Source organism: Nyctereutes procyonoides, unplaced genomic scaffold (assembly GCF_905146905.1).
Source record: "Nyctereutes procyonoides isolate TBG_1078 unplaced genomic scaffold, NYPRO_anot_genome, whole genome shotgun sequence".
Lineage (NCBI taxonomy): Eukaryota > Metazoa > Chordata > Mammalia > Carnivora > Canidae > Nyctereutes > Nyctereutes procyonoides.
The window spans coordinates 32,046,573-32,069,514 of NW_026575120.1; the positions used below are offsets into that span (position 1 = coordinate 32,046,573).

At 36.0% G+C, this 22,942-nt stretch overlaps 1 protein-coding gene across 2 annotated transcripts in view; it reads left to right on the forward strand.

Moving 5' to 3' along the window:
- Positions 1 to 22,942, forward strand: part of TRIM24 (tripartite motif containing 24) — a 98,766-nt gene that overhangs the window by 62,409 nt on the left and 13,415 nt on the right. The window contains exons 7-10 of one of the 2 annotated variants that reach the window (XM_055335010.1): positions 2,039 to 2,185; positions 10,981 to 11,098; positions 13,556 to 13,824; positions 19,165 to 19,338. In XM_055335010.1, the coding sequence (XP_055190985.1) occupies positions 2,039 to 2,185; positions 10,981 to 11,098; positions 13,556 to 13,824; positions 19,165 to 19,338 (708 nt within the window). The remainder of the gene's footprint in view (positions 1 to 2,038; positions 2,186 to 10,980; positions 11,099 to 13,555; positions 13,825 to 19,164; positions 19,339 to 22,942) is intronic. The other variant, XM_055335011.1, reaches the window with a different exon arrangement.

Genomic DNA, 22,942 nt, shown 5'->3' on the forward strand with positions numbered 1-22,942 from the left:
AGTTCTTTGGTGCAGAAAGAATTCACAGTAAAGCAGCAATTTACAATGAAAGGAGAATAAGAATTCTGACGTTAAAGATGAAAAAGAAAAACACTCCTAGAAATAATTTAATCCAAACTCTTTATTTTGTAGCTGACAAAATTATAAGGTCTTTGTCAGAGAGTCCTCTCCTTGGGAAAGCGTGGTCATTCCCATGGTTTATCAGACATACAGGAAACAAAGACTAAAGTAATTCTCTGTTCTTTTGGAAACAAATACTTATTTAGTGAAGAAGTGTTCTGTCTAGGCGGCCTCATTTACAGGAACTGTTTTTTTCAAAGTTCTGTGATTCCTTTTTTTTTTTTTTTTTTAAATAGAAGCAGCATTTAAACAATTTTAAAAGTTTTCCAAGTTCTGCTTAAAATCAAACATCACTTAGATTTGCTTTCTCAGAGATTATTAGCAGTGCGTGCATTGCTGTGGCTCTTTTCAGACATTTCTGTAAATCACAATCACTTGAAGATAACAAAAGATGACCAGATCCCAAATCTCTAGGAATGAACCTAGTCATCAGTACTATTTGTAATCAACTTTATTGACTTATAATTTCTACAGCACCTTTTATTTTATTTTTTTAGCACCTTTTAAATATGTTAATATTTTCCTGGTTTACAGAATCCTCCTTAAAACAATTGGAGCCCCTTTTATCTAAGAATCCAGGAATCGGCCCAAATAATTGTTAACCATACAGACCCAAGTAACTAGGGCTTCTTATTGTCAATATGCAACCTCTCCAAAAGTCAACAAAACTTATATTCTGTCTATAATGTCTCCAAAGAAATACTGAGTCTATTTCTGACCTCTGTAAAAAAACAAGTAATCTCTAAACTTAAATTAGATGTGACAAAGCCATTGAGTGTCATTGCAGTTTTTCCTTTAATTCACTTCAGCACATGTGTATTTTCCAAATGTGAAACTAACTAGGGTCAGGATCTAGGTTCCTTTTTTTATTGAGAATGTAAACCCATATTGGAGTATAACAATTTTACTTTTAAACTTCAGAACCAGTAGAAAACCCTGTTGTCTTCCCCTTTCCTTGCAGATAAAAATTTTTGCATAGAGAGAACTTTAAGATAACCCAAGTTCAGTGCTCTCTCCTTTTTTTTTTTTTTTTTTTAAGATTTATTTATTTTAGAGGATGCACACACAAACGGGGGAAGGGCAATGGGAGAGTGAGAATCCTGAGCAGACTCCCTGCTGAACACAAAGTCTGACACAGGACTCAATCCCAGGACCCGGAGATCATGACCTAAGCTGTGAAACCGAGTCAGACACTTAACCAACTGAGCCACCTGGGCACCCCCAGTGTTCTCTGCTTTTGATTAACCTCTGTTGTTGTTTGTCTACTTCCCTTAGAGAAATTCTGTATTCTGATTTTATGTAGCTTTTCTGAGAATGCATTGGCACCACTAATCATTTTGTCATTTAGCTCCCAAGGTAATTCTCAATAGACAAAAATCATATCCCTTTTAACCACATGAGTGTGTCTACCATATGGCATGACTGGGCACAAAGTGGTTGCAATCAAGACTTAGAATGCCTGAAAAGTGAAATCATATGATTGCACAAATCGTATGATCTGGTAACTTTATTAGATTGCTGGATGGTAAATCTTTTATTTGTGAGAATTAAATTTAACAGGCATTTACTGTATCATAGCTAATCCCTGGTTTTTGCTCCTTTTTGGATACTGGAAGATGCACAAATAGAGACTTAAGTTCCAGAATATGTAAAACTAGACCAAGGGCCTGGGGTGGAGGTGTGTAGAGGCAGTGATGGCAGTGGTGATGGTGGTGACAGTAGCAGAAGCTCTGTAGTGTTCTGGCAGTTTTTTGTGGCAGTAAGAGTGACTGTTTATATACTAAGGGGAAAAAGCACTAAGTATATTTTAAATTGCTATCATTTGGATTCTCAGAGGTCGCAGTTATTCTAATTTGATAATCTGAAAATGACCATTAAAATATATGCAGGACAAATTTCGAAATTTTCTTATTTTCAGAGTCTTGCAAAGGATCATCGCATGAAACTTATGCAACAGCAACAGGAAGTAGCTGGACTTTCTAAACAATTGGAACATGTTATGCATTTTTCTAAATGGGCAGTTTCCAGTGGCAGCAGTACAGCATTACTTTATAGCAAGCGACTGGTAAGACAGACTAAGTATGGCATTTAACATACCACTAAAACATAGAAACAGTGGAATTATTGGAATACTTAAAATTCAGAATTGTTCATTGGTTTGTTTGTACTTCATTGCCCTTTACCTATTTTTTTTTACCTGTTTCTAACTTTAATTGATCAAAAATTTAAAAAATATATTTAACTGCCATTGTTGAGGTATAACTTCAATTTTAATCCATCATTATCTTTGTTTTCTTCTTTTCCAGGTTTTCTCTCAGAGGCTATTGAACTTAATACTAAAAATAATGATAGTAAATATTTCCTAATCACCTATAGTGTGCCAGACACTAATTTTAAGCATTTTCCATGTAATATTCCACTTAAACTTCTACATTGGATTTTGGGGGAGGTTTTTGTTTGTTTACAATTTTTATTTTAATTCTAGTTCGTTAACATATAGTGTAATACTGGTTTCAGGAGTAGAATTTAGTGATTTGTCACTTACATAAACACTCAGTGCTCATAATTTGTTCTCCATAATTTGTTCTCCATAATTAGGATCGGCCCCCCCTTTTTTCCTCCCTTTTCCCCTATGTTCACCTATTTTGTTTCTTAAATTCCATATATGAATGAAATCATATGGTATTTGTCTTTCTCAGACTGACTTGTTTGCTTATTAGCATGTTGCTCTCTAGCTTCATTTGTGTCATTGCAAATGGCAAAATTTCATTCTATCTGATGGCTGAGTAATATTCCTGTGTGTGTGTGTGTGTGTGTGTGTGTGTGTGTATACATACTGGTAAGATAGACTTTATCCATTCATCAGTCAGTGGACATTTGGGCTTTTTCTGTAATTTGGCTATTATTGACAGTGCTGCTATAAACATTGGGGTGCATGTTCCCCCTTTGAATTAGGATCTTTGTATCCTTTGCACTACTAGTGGTGCAATGGCTGGGTCATTTTTATAACTAGGTATACCTAGGGGCACCTGGATGGAACATTCAGTTAAGCTTCCAACTCTTGGTTTGGGCTTAGGTTGTGGTCTCAGGGTCATGAGATTGAGCATGGAGTATATTTAAGACTTTTCCTCTGTCTCTTCCCCCCCCCTGCCCCCCCCCCGCTCCAGCTCACTCACTTGTTCTCACTCTCTCTCAAATTAAAAAAAAAAAACAAGGTATAACTATCCATCTTTATTGTATGAATAGTGAAACCAAGGCACAGAGTTAAGTAACATGCCTAAGGTTATTACACAGTAGGAGGTACAACCAAAATTCTGTCTTGGACACCTGAGTTTAGAGGCTGTGTTTCTCTTGCTGACAGTACATTGTGTACTCTGGCATCCATGTATGGTACTGTATATTGCAACCCCATTTCTATGGAAGAGTGGCTGAGTGATTAGATGAACAATTTTGTTTTTTTTTTTTTTAATTTTATTTATTTATGATAGGCACACAGTGAGAGAGAGAGAGAGGCAGAGACACAGGCAGAGGGAGAAGCAGGCTCCATGCACCGGGAGCCCGACGTGGGACTCGATCCCGGGTCTCCAGGATCGCGCCCTGGGCCAAAGGCAGGCACTAAACCGCTGCGCCACCCAGGGATCCCCTAGATGAACAATTTTGATAGTAGTTCAGAACCTTGCTCCTGAAAATATTTAGTCACTGCAAACTGTTAATCACCTGAAGATTCTCGTTTAAGAGTTGTAAAGTGGAGCCAAATTCTATATTTCTTACAAGCTCCTGGGAGATGCTAATGCCACTGTTCTAGAACTATGCTTTAGTAGCAAGGATCTAGAAGATACTTAACCACTGGAAGTCAAACCATATAAACATTTTTAAAAATTCCTGCCTTACCGTCATTTTATTAAAGATTCCACAGAGAGTTATCCTTTGAAATTGAATTAGGATATCCAAATCAGTTTTCTGTTCACCTATTCCATTTTTGGAATCAAGTGGCAGAATTTTTCTGTGACCATTTTGTAATAAGGAAATATACTTCTGGATAAACTTCTATAAACTAGGTTCAAATATTGAGTTCAAGACTTACTAAAAAAACTGATTTGTAACTATTTCTAGAACTACTCCTAATCATGAATTGTATTCACTCAGAATTTTTTTCTTTCATAATATTTAATGATGTACTCTTTCTTGAGTCTTTTTTTAACTGCTTTATTCGTGTAATGAAAAACAGCTTCTGTACGTATCTTCTCTGTTTTCCTGAATATTTTTCTGAGAGTTAAACAGAAAAAGAAGAGTATAAAATGAAAGAATTGTCTTTTTTTCAATTAAGAATGAAAATTATGAATATTGAATATTGTTACTACATATGTGTAAGAAAACATTCATACAGATATTTAGTAACCTGTTTAAAAATTTCTCTAATTTTATTAATGGTTTTTTTTTTACAATTATGAGAAAACAAAATAGGAGATGAGATTACTTAATCTGCAAAATGATCTTTTGACATAGGAGAGAGGGAGGTTATTCTTTATATTATACATAGGAGAAAATGAGTTTGCAAATCATAAAGAATCAATTATAAGGGACCAATACCTAATTGACAGAATCATTTTTTTTCTAATTTTTAAAAGCCTGTGAAATCCAAGTGGGCCTTTAGGCATTACCAATAGCCAGTGTAGTTAATAAAATGATTTGTCTTTAATGTATACAGAGCTGAGGTTCATGATTATTTGTAAACACAAGAGTTTCCAACCTCGAAAATTTTGAAAACTGCTATATTCTACAACCCTGCTCTTCATAGTTCTTATGCTTGGTACATATAGCCATGTTTACTCAGGTTATCTTTTTAAAATTTGTTTTATTTTTCTTTTTAAAGATTTTATTTATTTATTCATGAGAGACACAGAGAGGCAGAGACATAGGCAGAGGGAGAAGCAGGCTCCCTCAGGGGAGCCTGATAGGGGACTTGATCCCAGGACCCCAGGATCATGACCCAAGCCAAAGGCAGATGCTCAACGACTGAATCACTCGGGTGCCCCCTAAGGTTATCTTTCAAATGATGGCTTTTATGTGCTTAAAAAAAATAAGAAATGCCTTGCAGGCCTTAAATTACAAGCCTAGCTTGCAATTCTCAGTTCATCTTTTTGCTATAGGAATTGTGGTCAGTAAAAGACCCAGTGGAACAGTGGAATCTTTTCAGAAGTCCATTTTTAAACAGATTTTGAAACATTTTCACAGTATTTCCTCAGGATTCTTCTATCAACCGTTAACACTGAATTTATCCTTATATTATGTAAAAGGAAGTCAAGAAGTATTAACAGAAGAAAGACCAGGAGAGTAAAGCACTATCATTCTTGTTACTAGCTGTGAACATTTCTATACTACTAGAATTAGGAAACTATTAAGTTATAAGTAGTAAAAAGGAATGCTACAATCTCTTTTCTCCTTTTTCCCTTCCTCCCATCTAATTACTCTTAGAAGACCTTTATGTTTTCCCGAATGTCTCATTGCTAACACTTTGCTTCTAATCCTTTGGACTCACAGTATATGATGCTGTCTTGACTGGGTATTGGTACCTTTTCCTAGAATGCTGCCTCTTTCTCCTGAATAACTAATGTTCATCATTTTAGAGACTACCAGCTACAGTTTAGATTTGTCTTCCTTTCCTCTTGGCAGCCTTTCATGACCAAAGACTGGATTGGATTTCTCTTCTATGTGTTTGCAAATCCTTTGTGCATATGTCTATCATACAATTATTGATTTTTATGTACTATTGTATTTGCATATGTTTCTATGACTCATTAGATTTTATACTTCTCAAAGGTAGGAATTTTGTATTACTCAGTGCTTGATGTATAGGAATGAAACAAAAGATTGATGGTGAAAATATGGCAGATAACATCTTCTTTCAGAAGCTCAAAGTATAGACAAAACTGCATGTTAATTTTTACAGCATTGGAAATTCAAATACTAAATTTCTTCTTTAAGTTTATTTTAACTTCAATAGAAAGGAGACAGTGTTGCTATCTTGAAAGCTGTTTTGATATCTTTTATATTTCAAAAATTTTTTTCATCTTTTGCTTTTTGAACAGTTAGCTAAGTTTTCAATGTGAAACCTGAGTTCATTTAAGTTTAGATACATCTGAAAAGATTACTAAAGTATAGTTAGTTAATGAACCTTATGTTCTACACCAGCCAGGCTTTATGATTTTTCAGAACTATCTAAAATGTGTCAGGAATTTTTATTTTATTTTATTTTATTTTATTTATTTTTATTTTATTTTTTATTTTATTCTTTTGTGTATCAGGATTTTTGACAGAGTTTACATATTATATGGGTAATAAAATATTTTGACAGTAAGAGAACTCTTACATCTTGACAACAAAATACATCAGGAAAAAAATTGTTACTTCAAGGAATAGTTTGGCCAAATTTGGTATTACTTTTAGACGTTGGCACAACTTAATTAGCAAATAGATGCTAGTTATCTGAGTTGTAAATAAATGGTCTTTTTTAGCTTCTCATCAGCAAAAGGGATTTACAGCATAGTACCTGAAAGGAGGAAAAGTATGTCCCAAGGGTTTTATTACCTCATAGTTCCTTTTAATTAGAGCTGATTTTCTTTTAAGAAAGTGCTCACATTTCTGATTTTAACCATTTTTTTTCTGCGCAAATGATGAAGGGAAAAATCTTATGTCATAATGTAAAGCGATAAATGTAGAAAGAATAGTAGATGGTAAAGAAGCACATTTGGTCACTATCATAGAGGTAATTAAGGAGTCCTCAGAGTATGCTAATCTAGTGAGTAGAGAATTGACGGAACAGGATCTCAGTGTAATCCTAGAATACCTCTTTGCAAAACACTAATCAGTTACAAAGGGGGAAATCCAGTGAATTTAAGGTGGAGAAACAGGGCAGCAAAATTGCCAGGTGATGAGGATTTGTATCAGCAACTGTGGGAAAGATTGAAATCCTGAGCTTCCCGATCTGATGTGCTAAGAAATACACATTATCATTTGTGTGGAATTCCTGACAAGAATGCTCTACTAAGTCTGCTCAGGAGGAATTCTACTCAGACCCGGGTTGAAGGTCATCTTGCATAATATAAGGCCTGAGCCATCAAAGGACATGAATGACAGGGAATGATTAAGGAACTGCAGAGACATGGGAACTAAATACAACCTATATTCTTTGAGAGCATCCTAGGAAGTACCCTGTTGGGAGAATTCCCATTTGAATATGGTCTTTGGATTGGATGGTAGTATTGTGACAAACATGCTTTCTGAATTTGGAGCTTGCTGCTTATGTTAGAGGATCTTTGTGTTAAGATGCACTCACTGGAGTGTTTGGAACAGAACTTCATGTTTGCAACTTGCTGTCAAAAGGTTCAGAAAAAAGACAATAAGAGTGTATGTGTGCAGAAGCATTTGGGCAGGCACGGAGACAAATGTGATAATAGTACATTAACAGGTGGGAAATCTGGGTGAAGAGTGCTTTTTAGTTTTTCACAATTTTAAAATTATTTCAAAATGATTAAATTTGGGGAATGATGAAACTAGGAAGGAAAGTTCTTGGAATGATTGTTATGGTTTGCATATTAACATTTTTTTACAATAAGAACTGATAGAGGATGCAAAAATTTAAGAAAGGGAGAAAAACTTAGGGAGAAGAACATTGTATTGACTGCTATATGCTGCACTACACACTGTGCCATGTATTCCACATAGTCCCAAAATAATTTCATGTTTTATGCCTAAAATGTATTATAGCTATTGGAAATAGTTTAGCAACTGAAGTAAATTTATTTATTCAACGCTTACTTATTGAATACCTGCTGTATTTCAGACAGCATTCTAAGCACTGGGAGAACAGAAAACAGAATCTTTGCCTCAAGAAGTTGCATTTTACTGGGAAGAGACAGTACTGAAATAAGTAATACCATGTAACAGCATACATATTTTAAGTGCTCTAGAGAAAAGTAAATTAAGGAAAGCAGTTGAAAGAGGGTGATATTTGAGCAAACACTGAAAAAAGTGAGGCAGCAAAACCTGAAGGAAGTAAATATTTAGGGGATACTCTGGCAGAGCATACAGCAAGTGCAAAGATGGAGATGGGAGTTTTTGTGATATGGATACAAGGAGTCCTGGGGGGCCCGAGCAGAGTGAAGGAGCAGAAAGTTAGTACAAGTAAAGTCAGAAAAGTAATGCAAAGTCAAATACCACAAGCATGGTAGTTCATTATGAGGACTTTGGTTTTTAATCTGACTGATATGGGGAGCCATTGGAGAGGGGGGTCTTGAGGACAACAGAGTATGATTTACATTTTAATAATCACTGTGGCTGAGAATAGACTATAGGTATTTGAGGGCAAGGAAGAAATAAGGGAGACCAGTTGGAATCTTACTGTAATAAGGTGGCTTTTCCAAGGTGGTAGCAGGAGAATTAATAGAGTTGATGAGAAAACTGGTAGGATTATCCATATCTTTTAAGGATAGAACCAGTAAGATTTGCTGACAGGTTGAACGTAGGGTGTGAGACAAAGAAAGGAACTAGGGACTAAGCAGTAAGGAAAATAGTGCTGCCAGTAGTGGAGATAGGGAAGGTTATAGGACAAGTAGATTTGAGGAAAAAGATCAAAAGTTCCCTTTTAGACATACTAAATTTGAGGTACCTACCAGACACCAGATGATGAATAAGAAATTGGAAATGCAAGTTCAAAAAAGAGATCCAGACTTGAGATACAAATTCAAGAGTCATTTAAACTGACACTCTATGAGATCACTAAAACTGTGTGTGTATAGGAGAAAAGAAGGCAGTTGGAAGACTGAAAGAACCAACACTGGAGGCTGCGATGGTGCATTGGAATCCAAACCTATTCTCAGTGGCCACCAAAAGTAGTAGTTGGTGGAATATGAGCAACACCATGAGAGTATAATATACTGAAAGCCAAGTGCAGGAAGTGGCTTCAGGAAAGAATGGGAGGAGGGGAACAGAGAGCAGTAAAAATAGCCAGTAAAAAAAAAAAAGAAAAAAAAATGAATTTTTTAAAGAGTTTGCTGTAAAAAAATAAAAATAAAAAGGCAGAAAAACAGGGCAGTGGATGATAGAAAAGGAGCCAAGAGTTTTGTTTTTAGCCAGCAAAAGTTAAAACATGTTTATATGTTGATAAGAGTGATCCAGTAAAATGGAAGCCTAGGTGAGGGAAGATGTCTATGAGTAGGCAAGAAAGGTTGGGTACTCCTGCGTAAGTGGAAGGGCTGGCTTTAGAAGCATGGCCATTTAGGGGCACCTGGCTGGCTGTCGGATAAGTATCTGACTCTTGATTTCAGCATAGATCATGATCCCAGAGTCCTGGGATCAAGCCCCACATCAGATTCCATCCTCCGTGGGGGAGTTTGCTTGAGCACACATGTGCTCTGTCTCTCTGAAATAAATAAAATTAAAAACACGGCCATTGAATCCATTGTAATAGGAGGGAACACTAATATAAGTGGTGAGAATTTGTAGAAGGTCCCTGACTATTCATTCCTACTCTCTCAGTAAAATTATAAGCAAAATCAGCTGAGATTGAACATGAGGGAGGAAGGAGGTGGTAGAGATTTGAGAAGAAAATCTGAATAGTCATTTAGGAGAGTAGGGAAGTAAAGTACTAGAAAAATGTCATATGATAGCCAGCCAAACTTAGGGGCCCACATGAAGTAAATTGTCATGTGTTACATAGTCCAGTTATATCTGGCCAAAACTTGGGTTTAACCAGGGTTGTTTGGGGGAAAGATTGAGAGGGAAGGAAGTATATGTGATGGAAAGAGGTATTGAGGGTATATGCAAGGAAATGATTATGGTGATTGACCCTGGATTTCAGCTGGGTAAGGTTCCTGGTAAGGTGAGATCAAAGGATAGGGGGATATTATAAGAGCAAACACATGTAGGACCTTTAAGGTTTATAGGATTATTGGTACCTAGAGGAAGTAAGTTGAGAAGAAGGTTCAGCTGGTTGGATATTAAAATCATCAAGAATTATGACAAGAGTGATACTGGAGATGGTGATAGTGAGCCAGGAACTCAATTCTTCAACTAAGGGAGAATGATCAAGTATTCAGCGGGACCACAGTGTGGAAAGAGGTTGGCAGCGGTGGGGGTGTATGGTGTGACATGAGATTCAAAACAGAGGAGCAAGGAGAACCATCCCACTAGCAGGCCTAGTTATGGGCTGTACTTACATCTCCTGAGCAGAGATTGTACTTTCCATAACTCATTAGCCCTCTAAGTTTTGAATCCTTCTTTAAAAAAGTAAGTAAAATAAGAGTGAAATGTGTTTTTAAAAATTATTTTACAAATATTTAGTTGGTGATTCTCTGAAGTTTTAATAATTCAAAAAATTAACCATAACCTATCACTTTAAGATACTTTTCAGGTTTTTTTTTAAGATTTATTTATTTACTTATTTATGATAGAGAGAGAGAGGCGCAGAGACACAGGCAGAGGGAGAAGCAGGCTCCCTGCAGGGAGCCCGACGTGGGATTCGATCCGGGGACTCCAGTATCGCTCCCTGGGCCAAAGGCAGGCACCAAACTGCTGAGCCACCCAGGGATCCCCACTTTTCAGTTTTGTATTCAGTAGTATAGCTAATTGAATTATATTTCAAAACTTTTAACATGTTTAAAAAAAAAACTTGACATGTTTTGGAAAGAAAACTTTGTTGTATATGTTGTTGTAAAATATGTTGTATGTCCACATTTTATAACTTAGATGCAATTATTTTGTGTTAGCATACATACCGGAGACCATTTTTTATGTATTTACTTAATATATTGTTTGCCTGATTAAAGACACCAATCTTTAGTTGTCTTTCCTTTTTTCTAGATTACATACCGATTAAGGCACCTCCTTCGAGCAAGGTGTGATGCTTCCCCAGTGACCAACAATACCATCCAGTTTCACTGTGATCCTAGTTTCTGGGCTCAGAATATTATCAATTTAGGTAGGCCTTTATGTCGATTTTCTCAAAGTGCCATTTGTTTCTGGAACTATTAATGATTATGACACATTATTGAAAATGTATTTCCTTCTACCCATGAAGCGCTTTTATCACCTTGTTTTGAAGACATGGAGTTTTTGCCAGTATTTTATAAATGTTATGTATATGTGTGACACATGCGTGAATAATACAACAACACATGTAAATAAATGGATGATAGGAACATCCTTATGACTCACAGGTGTCTAGACTTTGGGATTTAGAAGTTTTTTCCCCCCATAGAATCTTGCTTGTATGTTAACTGTAGGTTTATTAGAATGGGGTAATGAAACTTTTCACTCATGACTGACTGCCATTGATACAGGATTTTTTATTTTTGGAGTGTTTTCTATTAAAATAGTATTTCTCATATTGGCTTACTTTTTATACCCAGTCATGAAGCAGCTAAGGATTCATTTGCTTGATCTTGCTAGGGATGATTTCTTATTTTTTTATTTCCCTTTTATATAATAACTATATTTAAAACTGCCTCATTGGAGTATAACATGCATATAGAAAAGTGCCCCAGTTTCAAGTATTAGAGTCCACTGACTTATCATAAAGGGAGACTATCATTTTGGTAAGATTAGGAGCTCAAATATCTTTGCAGGCAGCTCACCAGAAAGTTATTTATCTTCCTTTCTTTATTTGCTAGTAGAAAAAGTCTTCATTTTCTACCTCTTAATTTCTCACAGGAAAACTAAAGAAATAGAAGTCTAAGAATTCCCTATACATTCTTCATCAACCACCAGTGTATTCCCTTTGATGACAGTTTTTGGTCTCATTGACCGTGTTTCAAAATCCTCAAAGATAGTTGCTGTCATTCCCTAGGCTAGATTCTGGGTAGGAAAGGAAGAAATGGCTAGAAAGAGAGCCAGTGCTGTCATAACATACCAAGAATGGAGGCAATAAGCTTACGCAAATCTCATCCACACAACAGAAGAACAAAAAAGGACAGCGATAAAGTGACCTCTGCAGCTCAGTTGCAAAGTGCATGCAGCAACGTATTTATTGATAGATAGCAGGCAACTGGAATCACACACACCTATATTACTAAAGCATCTTAATGCAAAGTGCATTTATAAGCATCTCTTACCCTTCCCCACTGAACCATCACACATTGAGCTATATGGAGAACATAAGCAGTCATATACAGAAATACATATACTTACAAGCATATCACAGAATAAACCACATGATATAGTAAAATTAAGAATGTGTAACTATATACACATAAATGGATAGTTTTAGACAAATCTGTATCAGCAAAAGCAAAATAAAACCGGCATCTCTGTTGTGAAGTTTGTGAAAATCCTATAATAAAATCAAATAATATACTGTAAGACTTCTCAGAGCTATCATTTATAGCTGTGAAAATTGTCATTTACAATGAGATTTGCATTTTAAATATTCTAAGAAGACAAGTTTCCCAAACTTGTTTATCCATGGCTTCTGAGAAACATCTTCTAGAAGAGTGCAAGGGGAAAATACTAACCTAGATCAACATTCAGTTAATGTCTTGGTGAGTTTGGGTAAGTTGTTCAATTTCCCTGAGCCTTAGGTTCCCTTATCTATAAAAAGGACTTTAGCAAGGATGTACGTAGACCTACTCTCATATTGCCTAACACGTATGTAATGAGTGATAATATTTTTTAGGATATTTATGCTTATTAGAAGATCAGAAACATTTAATTGAATCTCTACTGTTGAAGTCAACCTTTACCTTATGCTTTGATCAGACCTACTGACAGCACCTTTAAATTCTAAGTGTAACTATAAGCCAAATTGCTGTCTATCAGAGAACTGATGTAGTTAATGCACCGTGAGGATATAAGGAACTTGAGAGATTACTAATTGTTCCTACTAACAAATCAGAAGTACATTGTGGGAATTTTAGAACCAATGTCAGGTTTCCTTGTTTTGTTTTGATAACAGTAGTTCTCAAGGTATAGTATGAGGCTTGTTTAGGAGACCACGAGGCCTCCCTTTTCCAACTACATGTCTGTATGTGGCCAGTTTTCTGCATGTATTTCAACCTAAACAATATATCATGACAGATAATGCAACGACAGATAGGAGAATTCAGCTTTTAGTCCAGACATGTAAAGAGATTTTTTTAAATATAAAAAAAATAATACCACTCATCACTAATTTTTTGAAAAGTTTTTTCATAAAAATGTGTTATTCTGGGTTTATTTTTAAATGAATTAAGAGGTAAAAAATGCTTTTAATAGTTTCTAATATGGTAAAATTTGACAGCTAGAACTTACATAAACCTTGGGGCCTTCTATTTTTAAGTGTAAAGTGTTCCTGAGACCAAAAAGTTTCTTGGCAATTTGAAGTTCAGCAAAAATAGCCTTACAAAATACAGTATTTCACTATCAGAAAAACTTAAGAACTTAACCTTTTCTCTTTAATTAGGTTCTTTAGTAATTGAAGATAAAGAGAGTCAGCCACAAATGCCTAAGCAGAATCCTGTCATGGAACAGAATTCACAGCCACCAGGTGGTTTATCTTCAAACCAGTTATCCAAGTTTCCAACACAGATCAGCCTAGCTCAATTACGACTCCAGCATATGCAGCAACAGGTAATGGCTCAGAGGCAACAGGTGCAACGGAGGCCAGCACCTGTGGGTTTACCAAACCCTAGAATGCAGGGGCCCATCCAGCAACCTTCCATCTCTCATCAGGTAAATTTGGAAGCAGGCCTGTCCTAACTTAGATAATTATAATACAATTGTATTCAGCATCTCTTAAAATAACCAAGACATCTGTCATCTATGATTTAAATACATAAATTTATAAAAATTTATCAAAAGTATCCCTAACTTAACTCCTAGTTTTTAGTCCTTCTCAAAAAGGAATTAATAGTTTATTTGGCTGGTACAACTATTTTCATCTTTTCTTTGTTATCTTCAAATTATAACAGAGGATAAATGATTGCATTCCTAAACAACCCATGCCTATGGCTGATGGTAAAGTTGTGTATCTGTAACTCATTCTTCCTGTATTATACTTCAGAATGATTTATACTTCATACTTCAGTTATTTGGTCTTTGTGGGATTGCAGTGTTTAGGAAAATCACAGTGTGTCTTAGAAACTAGGGTAAAATGAAATAGAAAAGGGTTGGGGAGTGGTTCATTAGAAATCTCCCTTCCTTAGACTCTCTTTCTGAGCAGATATTCCATGAACTATTCTTATTTTTACTGGATATGAAGTATTCCATTTACTTTTAATCCTATTTTTGCAGATAAGTTTATACTCTTTGTTAAAGAGTCTCGCTCAAGTTAGATCTGGGCATAATTAATAATAAAAGTTTACTCAGGAATGTAAAGTCTAATTCATACAAATTGTTATTTACAGTTACATTTATTTATTAATTTATACTCTTCCTATTTCTGAGAAGGATTTCAAATGGAATGACATGAATGATATGGAATAAGGTTTAATAAGAATCAAAGTGTGCAGAACTAGGCTAAGAATTCTCATTTTACTTGAGAATGAGACTTAGATCAAGATTTTTTCTCAACCAAAGAAAACAAACAAATACTATCTATATTATTTGGTAAAAAGAAAACCTGCCTGTTAATTAGGGAAGAAAATTTTTACTAGTATTTTTCTAGCACTAAGAGAAATGTATAATATGGTTCTTTATGAAAAAGCAATGTAATGACATATTAGTATTTTTTATAGCAATTTTACAAAACATAGAATTGCTCTTCTTCAGGCTCTTACTTCAATACTGAATATAAAACTGTAGACATATGTAGATCCTGATTTTGTTAAGTTGCTTCTGTGAAAGCCGAAAGTGATTTATTTAAGGCTTATGGCTTTCTAGTAATTTGACTAAGAATGCATGTCGAATCCAGGGGAATAAAAATATTCCAGTAGATTATTCCTCTAGAACTTTGTTCTAACTCACATTTTCATGGGAAGTGATTAACAAAGAATTTAAGAGAGCTTTGGTGAGTGTTCCTTGGGAAAAGACTTGTACACTTTAGATACCAGGAGCACAACTGAAAGAGTTGAAATTTTAAGAAAATTGAGTAATTTTATCATTATCTCTGTAGACTGGATCCACTGCAGGTAAACCTCAAAGAATACCAAAATATTTCTAAAGATAAATTTGAAGAGAAAAGAGAGTTGAGTGCCTAGAGCTAAGCATTTGCATAATTAATAATTATCTTAGGTGTCTGGGAGATAGAAAGGTGATTTTTTTTTTAAATTTTTATTCATTTATGATAGTCACAGAGAGAGAGAGAGAGAGGCAGAGACACAGGCAGAGGGAGAAGCAGGCTCCATGCACCGGGAGCCCGATGTGGGACTCGATCGTGGGTCTCCAGGATCGCGCCCTGGGCCAAAGGCAGGCGCCAAACCGCTGCGCCACCCAGGGATCCCAGAAAGGTGATTTTTGTTTAATAGTTTATTAACATGGGGGCACTTGGTTGGTTAAGCCTCTGCTTTTAGTTCAGGTCAGGGTTCTAGGATTCTGGGATCTAGTCCCATGTCAGATTCCCTGTTCAGTGGGGAGTCTGCTTTCTCCCTTTCCCTCTTCCCACTCATACTTTCTCATTCTCTCTCTCTCTCTCAAACAAAACTTAAAAAGCTTATTAACGTGAAAAAGAATAAATCTATTATTTGCGTTCATTGCCTTCTCACTAAGAAGGAACTGAGGTAATGAGTAGATATTATGTGACTTGGTCACTCTCATTGTTCTTTATAAGCAGTGACAAAATGAAAATGACCTCTGAGCCTTTGGCTTATATATCTAAGGAATTTATTTTTGATCTTATTTTCCTCTCTAGGATTTACTGCTACACAATCTATATAATGCACAGTCTCTATTCAACCTAATTTTCCCACTTAAAAATAAAGTAGTTTTCACATCTTTTGGTTATTCCCTCAGAGTGGTGTTTTCTACTATTCTCAATGACTCCTGAATCTTTTTTTCATATTTAATCTCTCATTTTTATGTGTTCTCTGCCAAATACTCATATATTTTTCGTTAATTATCCTCTTCATAAGCTTTCACATTGCTCTACCTAGCTATATACTTACTGTCTATAAGGAAGTTGTGTGTGCCTCTGGCTTTGTGGGTATGTTTAAATCCTATCATACTCTACATCTGTCCATAGGACTTGGGCAATTTAAAGACTACTTCTAAAAATTGCTTACATGGGACACCTGGGTGGCTCAGTGGTTAAGCATCTGCCTTCAGCCCAGGGCGTGATACTGGAGTCCCAGGATCGAGACTCACATCGGGCTCCCTGCATGGAGCCTGCTTCTCCCTCTGCCTGTGTCTCTGCCCCCCCCCTGAATAAATAAAATCTTTAAAAAAAATAAAAATAAAAAAATAAAAATTGCTTACATTAGTTGTTTTTGTAGAAGTAGGATATAGAACTAAGGGGTAAAAACTTGATAAACTGTGCATCTGTTTATTCAGCACACAGTCTATACTCCAGTGGACAGATCACAGTTTGTTAGAGAACACTGTCACCTATGTTTTATACATAACTCATAGCAATTGTTCTCACTCTTGAGTCAGATTTACTGCTGTGGAGATACTCTTGTTCATTGCATACATTAATTTTTCCTACACAGTGGATGTATGTTAGAAGGACATCTGGTATCCTTCATGGTTATCTATGCACAATTGGGAAGTACTGACCTGGAATACAATCAAAGCCTATAATCATGAAGGTACTTAGAGTGAGGATGAGGATAATGATGTATATGTTTGCTTAAGCGCTCAATTATTTCTCTATTCTGTATTTTCCTCTTGTATCTTCCTTGCATAGTAGTTGATTCCATGTAATTAAAGTAGCATTAGTTTTGCTTTTTCTCATATGTTCATAACTAGTTCCTAATCTTATTCTTCAAAGTTGCCTCCCCTAAAACAATCAACTATAACAGTTTAGGAGAGGGGAAATAAAACATCTCCTGTCTTACTAAACTGTGAGCTCCTTGATGGCAAGGTTGACATTCATTCCCACACCGAGTTCTCAGAGTACAATATTCTAGCATCAAGTGTCATTTCTTGAGTGTATCAATGTATAAATCTCAGACGGGGTGGGGCTGTGAGAGTGGGGTAGCAAAGGACTAATGTAATTCCTTTATTCTCTTTTAAGGACTGTTTTGGATGATTTCCCACTTTTTAAAAAGTTATCTCTTAGAAAAATTTAGAAGTTTTCCACTATTTCCTTTGTAATTCATCAACTGTCTTCTGTTTGTGTTTCTCTGATACAAAACCCTTCAAGTTCCAAAACTTTGAAAATCAAAGAGAATTGCTATGGATTCAGGCTTATGCTTCTGTACAGTTATGACATTTTCTCTAATATTTTTCTCTTCTTCAACCACAGAATTTCCTTTGGTCTTGAAATAGTATCTAAATCTATTTTTCATTGGGTCTATAATTGCTGGCCACTCTTGAGAGTTACTGAGAGTGAACCCAGTGCCAGCTAATTTGTAAGAGAGGGAAAAGAAGCATTTACCCAGGAAAGGAGAGTTAATTCCACAAATGAGAAAGGAAAGCAAAAATAGCAGGGCTACATTTTATAGCTGTCTTCCTTCAGAGGGCCAAAAGTTTAGGTGCTGCTACTTCAGCCCTACGAATTTCTTTCTTTCTTTTAAGATTTTATATATTCATGAGAGACACAGAGAGAAGCAGAGACACAGGCAGAGGGAGAAGCAGGCTCCATGCAGGGAGCCTGACATGGAACTCAATCCTGGGTCTCCAGGATCACACCCTGGGCTGAAGGCAGGTGCTACACTGCTGAGCCACCCAGGCGTCCCTAGCCCTACAAATTTCACATTTGTTTGTCCCCTATTGTATATGGAAGTTAATACTTCCCTTTCTGAGAAGTTCTAATCATATATAGTTTAGAAAGCCTAAAAATAAGTATTTACTTTGCAATAAGTTGCTAACCAGAGAATCAGTTCACAATGAAACTGTGACTGACATACAAGGCTACCTTTTTTCTATAACACTGATCTCAATTTCCAGGGCTAGCATTTATGCACAGAGTAGGCTTGCCTTCCCAGCTCTTGCCCTGTCCTGTAACCCACCAATGTTGTCATTGGAGGGTTCCCATTTGAAATCTCTTTTCTTCTAGGGAAATTCATCCTCTCATGTGTAATTAGTACCTTAATCAACCCCTAGCTGAACACCAGAACGTGGTGAGGACATCGCAGAGTAGATTTGGATTAAAGCTCTAGTGCTGCCTTTTACTAGCTGTGTGACCTTTCTCAAGTTCTCTAAGCTTTCTAATATTTAGTGTCCTCACTTGTAAAATAAGGGGAAGGTGATAATGAAGTAACATATGTAAAATGCTAATCACAATGCCTGGCATATAGTTTGACCTCAGTAAAATCTAAAGCTCATTAATTTTTAAATGTTATTAATATCAGCTGTTTTCATTATTCATAATTTATTGGTTGAGTGCAAACTTTGGATCCACAGTGCTTGAGTTTAAGTTCCAGCTTCATCTTTTATTATCTTTGTTAATCTGGGACAGGTTATTTAAATTCTCTATACCTTGGTTTCCTTTTCTGTATAATGAAGAGGATCCCCGCCTCATGGTATTATTATGAAGATTAAATGAGTTCTATCTTGTAAAGCCCTTAAAGCAGTACCTTGGCATGTAACAACTGCTCAGTAAATGCTAGCAATTATTATTCTACCATCGCATTATTTTAGGAGATCCAAAGAGGGCAGTTCTTTGCAAAATGTAATCATCAGGGACTTAGAATACTGAACACAAATTTTTCCTACCTCCTAAGATAGCCTAGGTCCAGTCCTTCTGTAACCTACTTAAAGTTGGAAACCCCTCTCCCAAAGCTCTTTCCTGATCAGACTTTTCACATAGCCTATACACATTCTGGAAGACTGCCTCCTTCCCCCATTCCCTTGTAGAATTAAGTTATTCATTTGTGACTGAGTTGCTACCTTTCTGTGAACGTTAGAGAGTTCTCTATAATTTATCTTTCAAGAGATGATTGTCACTAAATTGGTTTAATTTCTTTTTTCCAGCAACCCCCTCCACGTTTGATAAATTTTCAAAATCACAGCCCCAAACCCAATGGACCAGTTCTTCCTCCACATCCTCAACAGCTGAGATATCCATCAAACCAGAACATGCCACGACAAGCAATAAAGCCCAACCCACTACAGATGGCTTTTTTGGCTCAACAAGCTATAAAACAGGTATATATATTTACTTTCTACAGCTTCTTATTCTGCTTCTCTGTTTTTAAATCACATCGAATTTATAGATAAAGCAATGAAGAGCAAGTGCAAGCTTTTTTTTTTTTTAAGCCTTAATTATTTGAGAGAGAGAAAGCATGTGAACAGGGGGAGGGACAAAGGGAGAGGGAGAGAGAATTCTCAAGCCAACTCCCTGATGAACATGGAACCCAACTCAGGGCTTAATCCCAGGACCCTGAGATCAAGACCTGAGCCAAAACCAAAGGTTGGACACTTGAGCCACCCAAGAGCCCTCCTCCTTTTTTTTTTTTTTTTTTTTTTTTAATAAATGTGAGTTACAAAGTTTATTACAGACAGGCCTCTAGAGACAAAGCTAAGAGAAAGGGTCTTGATTTGTAACTAACAAGAAAAATCAAGCCACTTATATTGGTATTGGAGTGAAGACCCAGAATAATCAGTCATAGATGGGTATGGATTTTGGCAGTATTGACAGGTGTAGCTTTTAGCTGAGTTCATTAAGACAGAACTGTTCTAACTAATACAGGTTATATTCTATAAGAGAGAACATAAATGAATCTTTAAATCATTACAAGGAGACTTCTTAAAAACAAACTGACAGTTTTAATATAGGGCACATATACATGTGATTAAGTTAAATATTTAAGGTTACATATTAAATCTGATAAGGTTTATTATTTATATTCATAATGTTTTCAGGTAAAAATATTTTCTAGATATGACATTACTTTTTCACAATTAAAAATTCTGTCTTCTCCAAGCACCTGTGTCAACAGTCTTTCCAGCTTAACACTTGTAGATTGATTTCAGTTTTCAGTTTTTTTGCCAAGACTAAAATAAGGAATATGATTCTATTTCCATAATTCTCTGACATTCATTTAATCAAATGAGTTGAAAATTCTATTCTAAAAATTACACACACTTGGGCACCTGTGTGGCTTAGAACATGATTCTGGAGTCCTGGGATGGAGTCCCACATTGGGCTTCCTGCAGGAGCCTGCTTCTCCCTCTGCCTATGTCTCTGCATCTCTCTGTGTGTCTCTCATGAATAAATAAGTAAAATCTTTTAAATAAATAAATAAATTTTAAAAATAAAAAATATATACACTGTTATAATTAGTTTGGTTTTGCCATAATATCACCAAACTGGGCAGCCCCGGTGGCTCAGCAGTTTGGCGCCGCCTTCAGCCCGGGCATGATCCTGGAGACCCAGGATCGAGTCCTACGTCAGGCTCCCTACGTGGAGCCTGCTTCTCCCTCGGCCTGTCACTGCCTCTCTCTCTGTGTCTCTCATGAATAAATAAATAAAATCTTTAAAAAAAAAATAATATCACCAAATTTTCTTAAGTAATAGTTAATAAAATACTTTTAAATAAAAGGCATAGCTCTCTATTTCATCGGTAGAAGGAGGTACAAAGGGCCTAAGCTACAGCTTAGCCTTAAATTCTGTTTACTTTCCTAATTTGTGACCTTGTACAAGTTTAATCTTTTAAATGTCATTTGCCCCAACTATACATTGAGTACCTTGAAGAGTTATGCTGAGACTGAGTGCTAACATATATAGGAGCACCTAACACATTCTGTATACACAAATGTGTACTCTACCTCATTTATTATTTTTGATGGGTGGACACACCAAGGATGTGTTTTAAAAGGTTTTCTGATAAAAAAATGTAAACATGAATGAATAAATGAACAAAGAAGGAATATACAGTGAGGAATTGGTTTTCAGTTGGTTAATTTAATAAACTATAGCATATTTGCACAGAGAATACATTTAGCTATTCCAAAAATGCAGTAATCTATATATGATTATGTGGGGAAAAACCATGTTCTAGAATTTTTGTGGGGTATTACCTCATTTTTCTGATTGTGTATTTGTTTTATCATGTATATAAACCAGGAAAGATAAATTTTATCTTTAAAACTGTGATTATTCTATGGGAGGTGAAGAAGATAAGGGTCCAGAGAAAAAGAAAAGGATGGATATGACGGGTGGGTAGGTGATGAAGAGGACATTCACAGGTTTCTTTATGCATTTTTTTCAGTAAAGAATATAAATTAGATTTCTCAAAATTGGAATGCTTCTGACATTATCACTCTATATAGTGCATAGTCTATACATGACTATTGGGTGATTTTTATTTTCCCTTGTATAAAGATACCTCTTAGTTGCTTTCCTTTTCCCCTGTATTTTATTATACAAGAAAAGAAAAGAAAAGAAAAATTTTAAGATTTTTTTTTAAATTTATTTATGATAGTCACACAGAGAGAGAGAGAGAGGCAGAGACACAGGCAGAGGGAGAAGCAGGCTCCATGCACCGGGAGCCTGACGTGGGACTCGATCTCGGGTCTCCAGGATCGTGCCCTGGGCCAAAGGCAGGCGCTAAACTGCTGCACCACCCAGGGATCCCTATTATGAAAAATTTTAAACACAGCAAGTTGAAAGACTTGTGTAGAGGACAAATGATTCTAGTTGCCTTCTCATTTTTTATCCATATACTCATCTGTTATTCATCCATCAATTGAGTGTTCTTATTTTTTGATAGATTTGATGTAAATTGTAGAGAGCATCATGGTTCATCTCTATACTTCTCATTCCTAACCTCTTTGTTAATGTGTTTATCTCACCTTTTTTTTTTTAACATAAATGACGAAGAGTTTCCTCAGTTGTTTGTTGAGGTTTAATTACCTGCTCATATATAAGAAGTGAATTGAAAAAAAAAATCCTGAAAGCCTTGGTCTGGAGCTAATGTCTGATGAGTGAGGTTTCACTCTAGACCTAAGGCTACATGGCAGATTTATTGGGAGAATTTCTAGCATCGCCATCTTTAAGTCTTCTTAGGCTAGTCCATTTCCCAAAGGATCTTTCTGTCCTCTGCCTGAAGTGAAGGACCTGGCTGCTTCTTGAAGCCAGCATGGGTAAGAAGAGCGTAGTGGGGCCAGTGGCAGAGTGTGAGGGAAGCTCAGCATTCAGTGTAAGTACAGTTTCTTAATCTTCGTTTTCAGTGCAGTACTTTTCTGCCTTCTGGTAAACCTGGTGCCCTTCAGTCAAATGACATTGTTTTACCTGTTTTAGAGAATAAACTTCTAGCCTTCATCTCTGGGCATGAAGAAAGTCCATATTATCTTGGGGTAACAACAGGTAAAGTAGGAAAGGAAGATGAGCTTCAGTGCTTCTTAAACAGACTTTCCCCAGATTGCCTTGTGGTTCAGCCCCAGATTCACCTCTCATGCTTCTAATTTAATTTTCAAGCCCTTAGAGGGTTTGTATAATGTGTGTTCTCTGTTTTCCCCACTAGCTTTATCAAATTGACGAAGTGGTTTGCTCTTTGTCTGTCTTCTTTCCAGCTTCCAAAATGGGATTTCTGTCTTCTCTCCAGTTTTCTTTGAGTCAAAAGCCTTAAAAATTCCCACATAACTTACGTTAGTTTCAGATGTCTCAGATAGAGGCAGAAGAAAATGTATGTGTTTAGCTCTCCATCTTTACCTCAGAGTTGCTGTCTATGTGCTTATATTTCTTTTCCAGTATGTATAAGTTTTCTAAGATGGGTTATTGTGGTTTTCTGATTAAAAAAAAAAAATC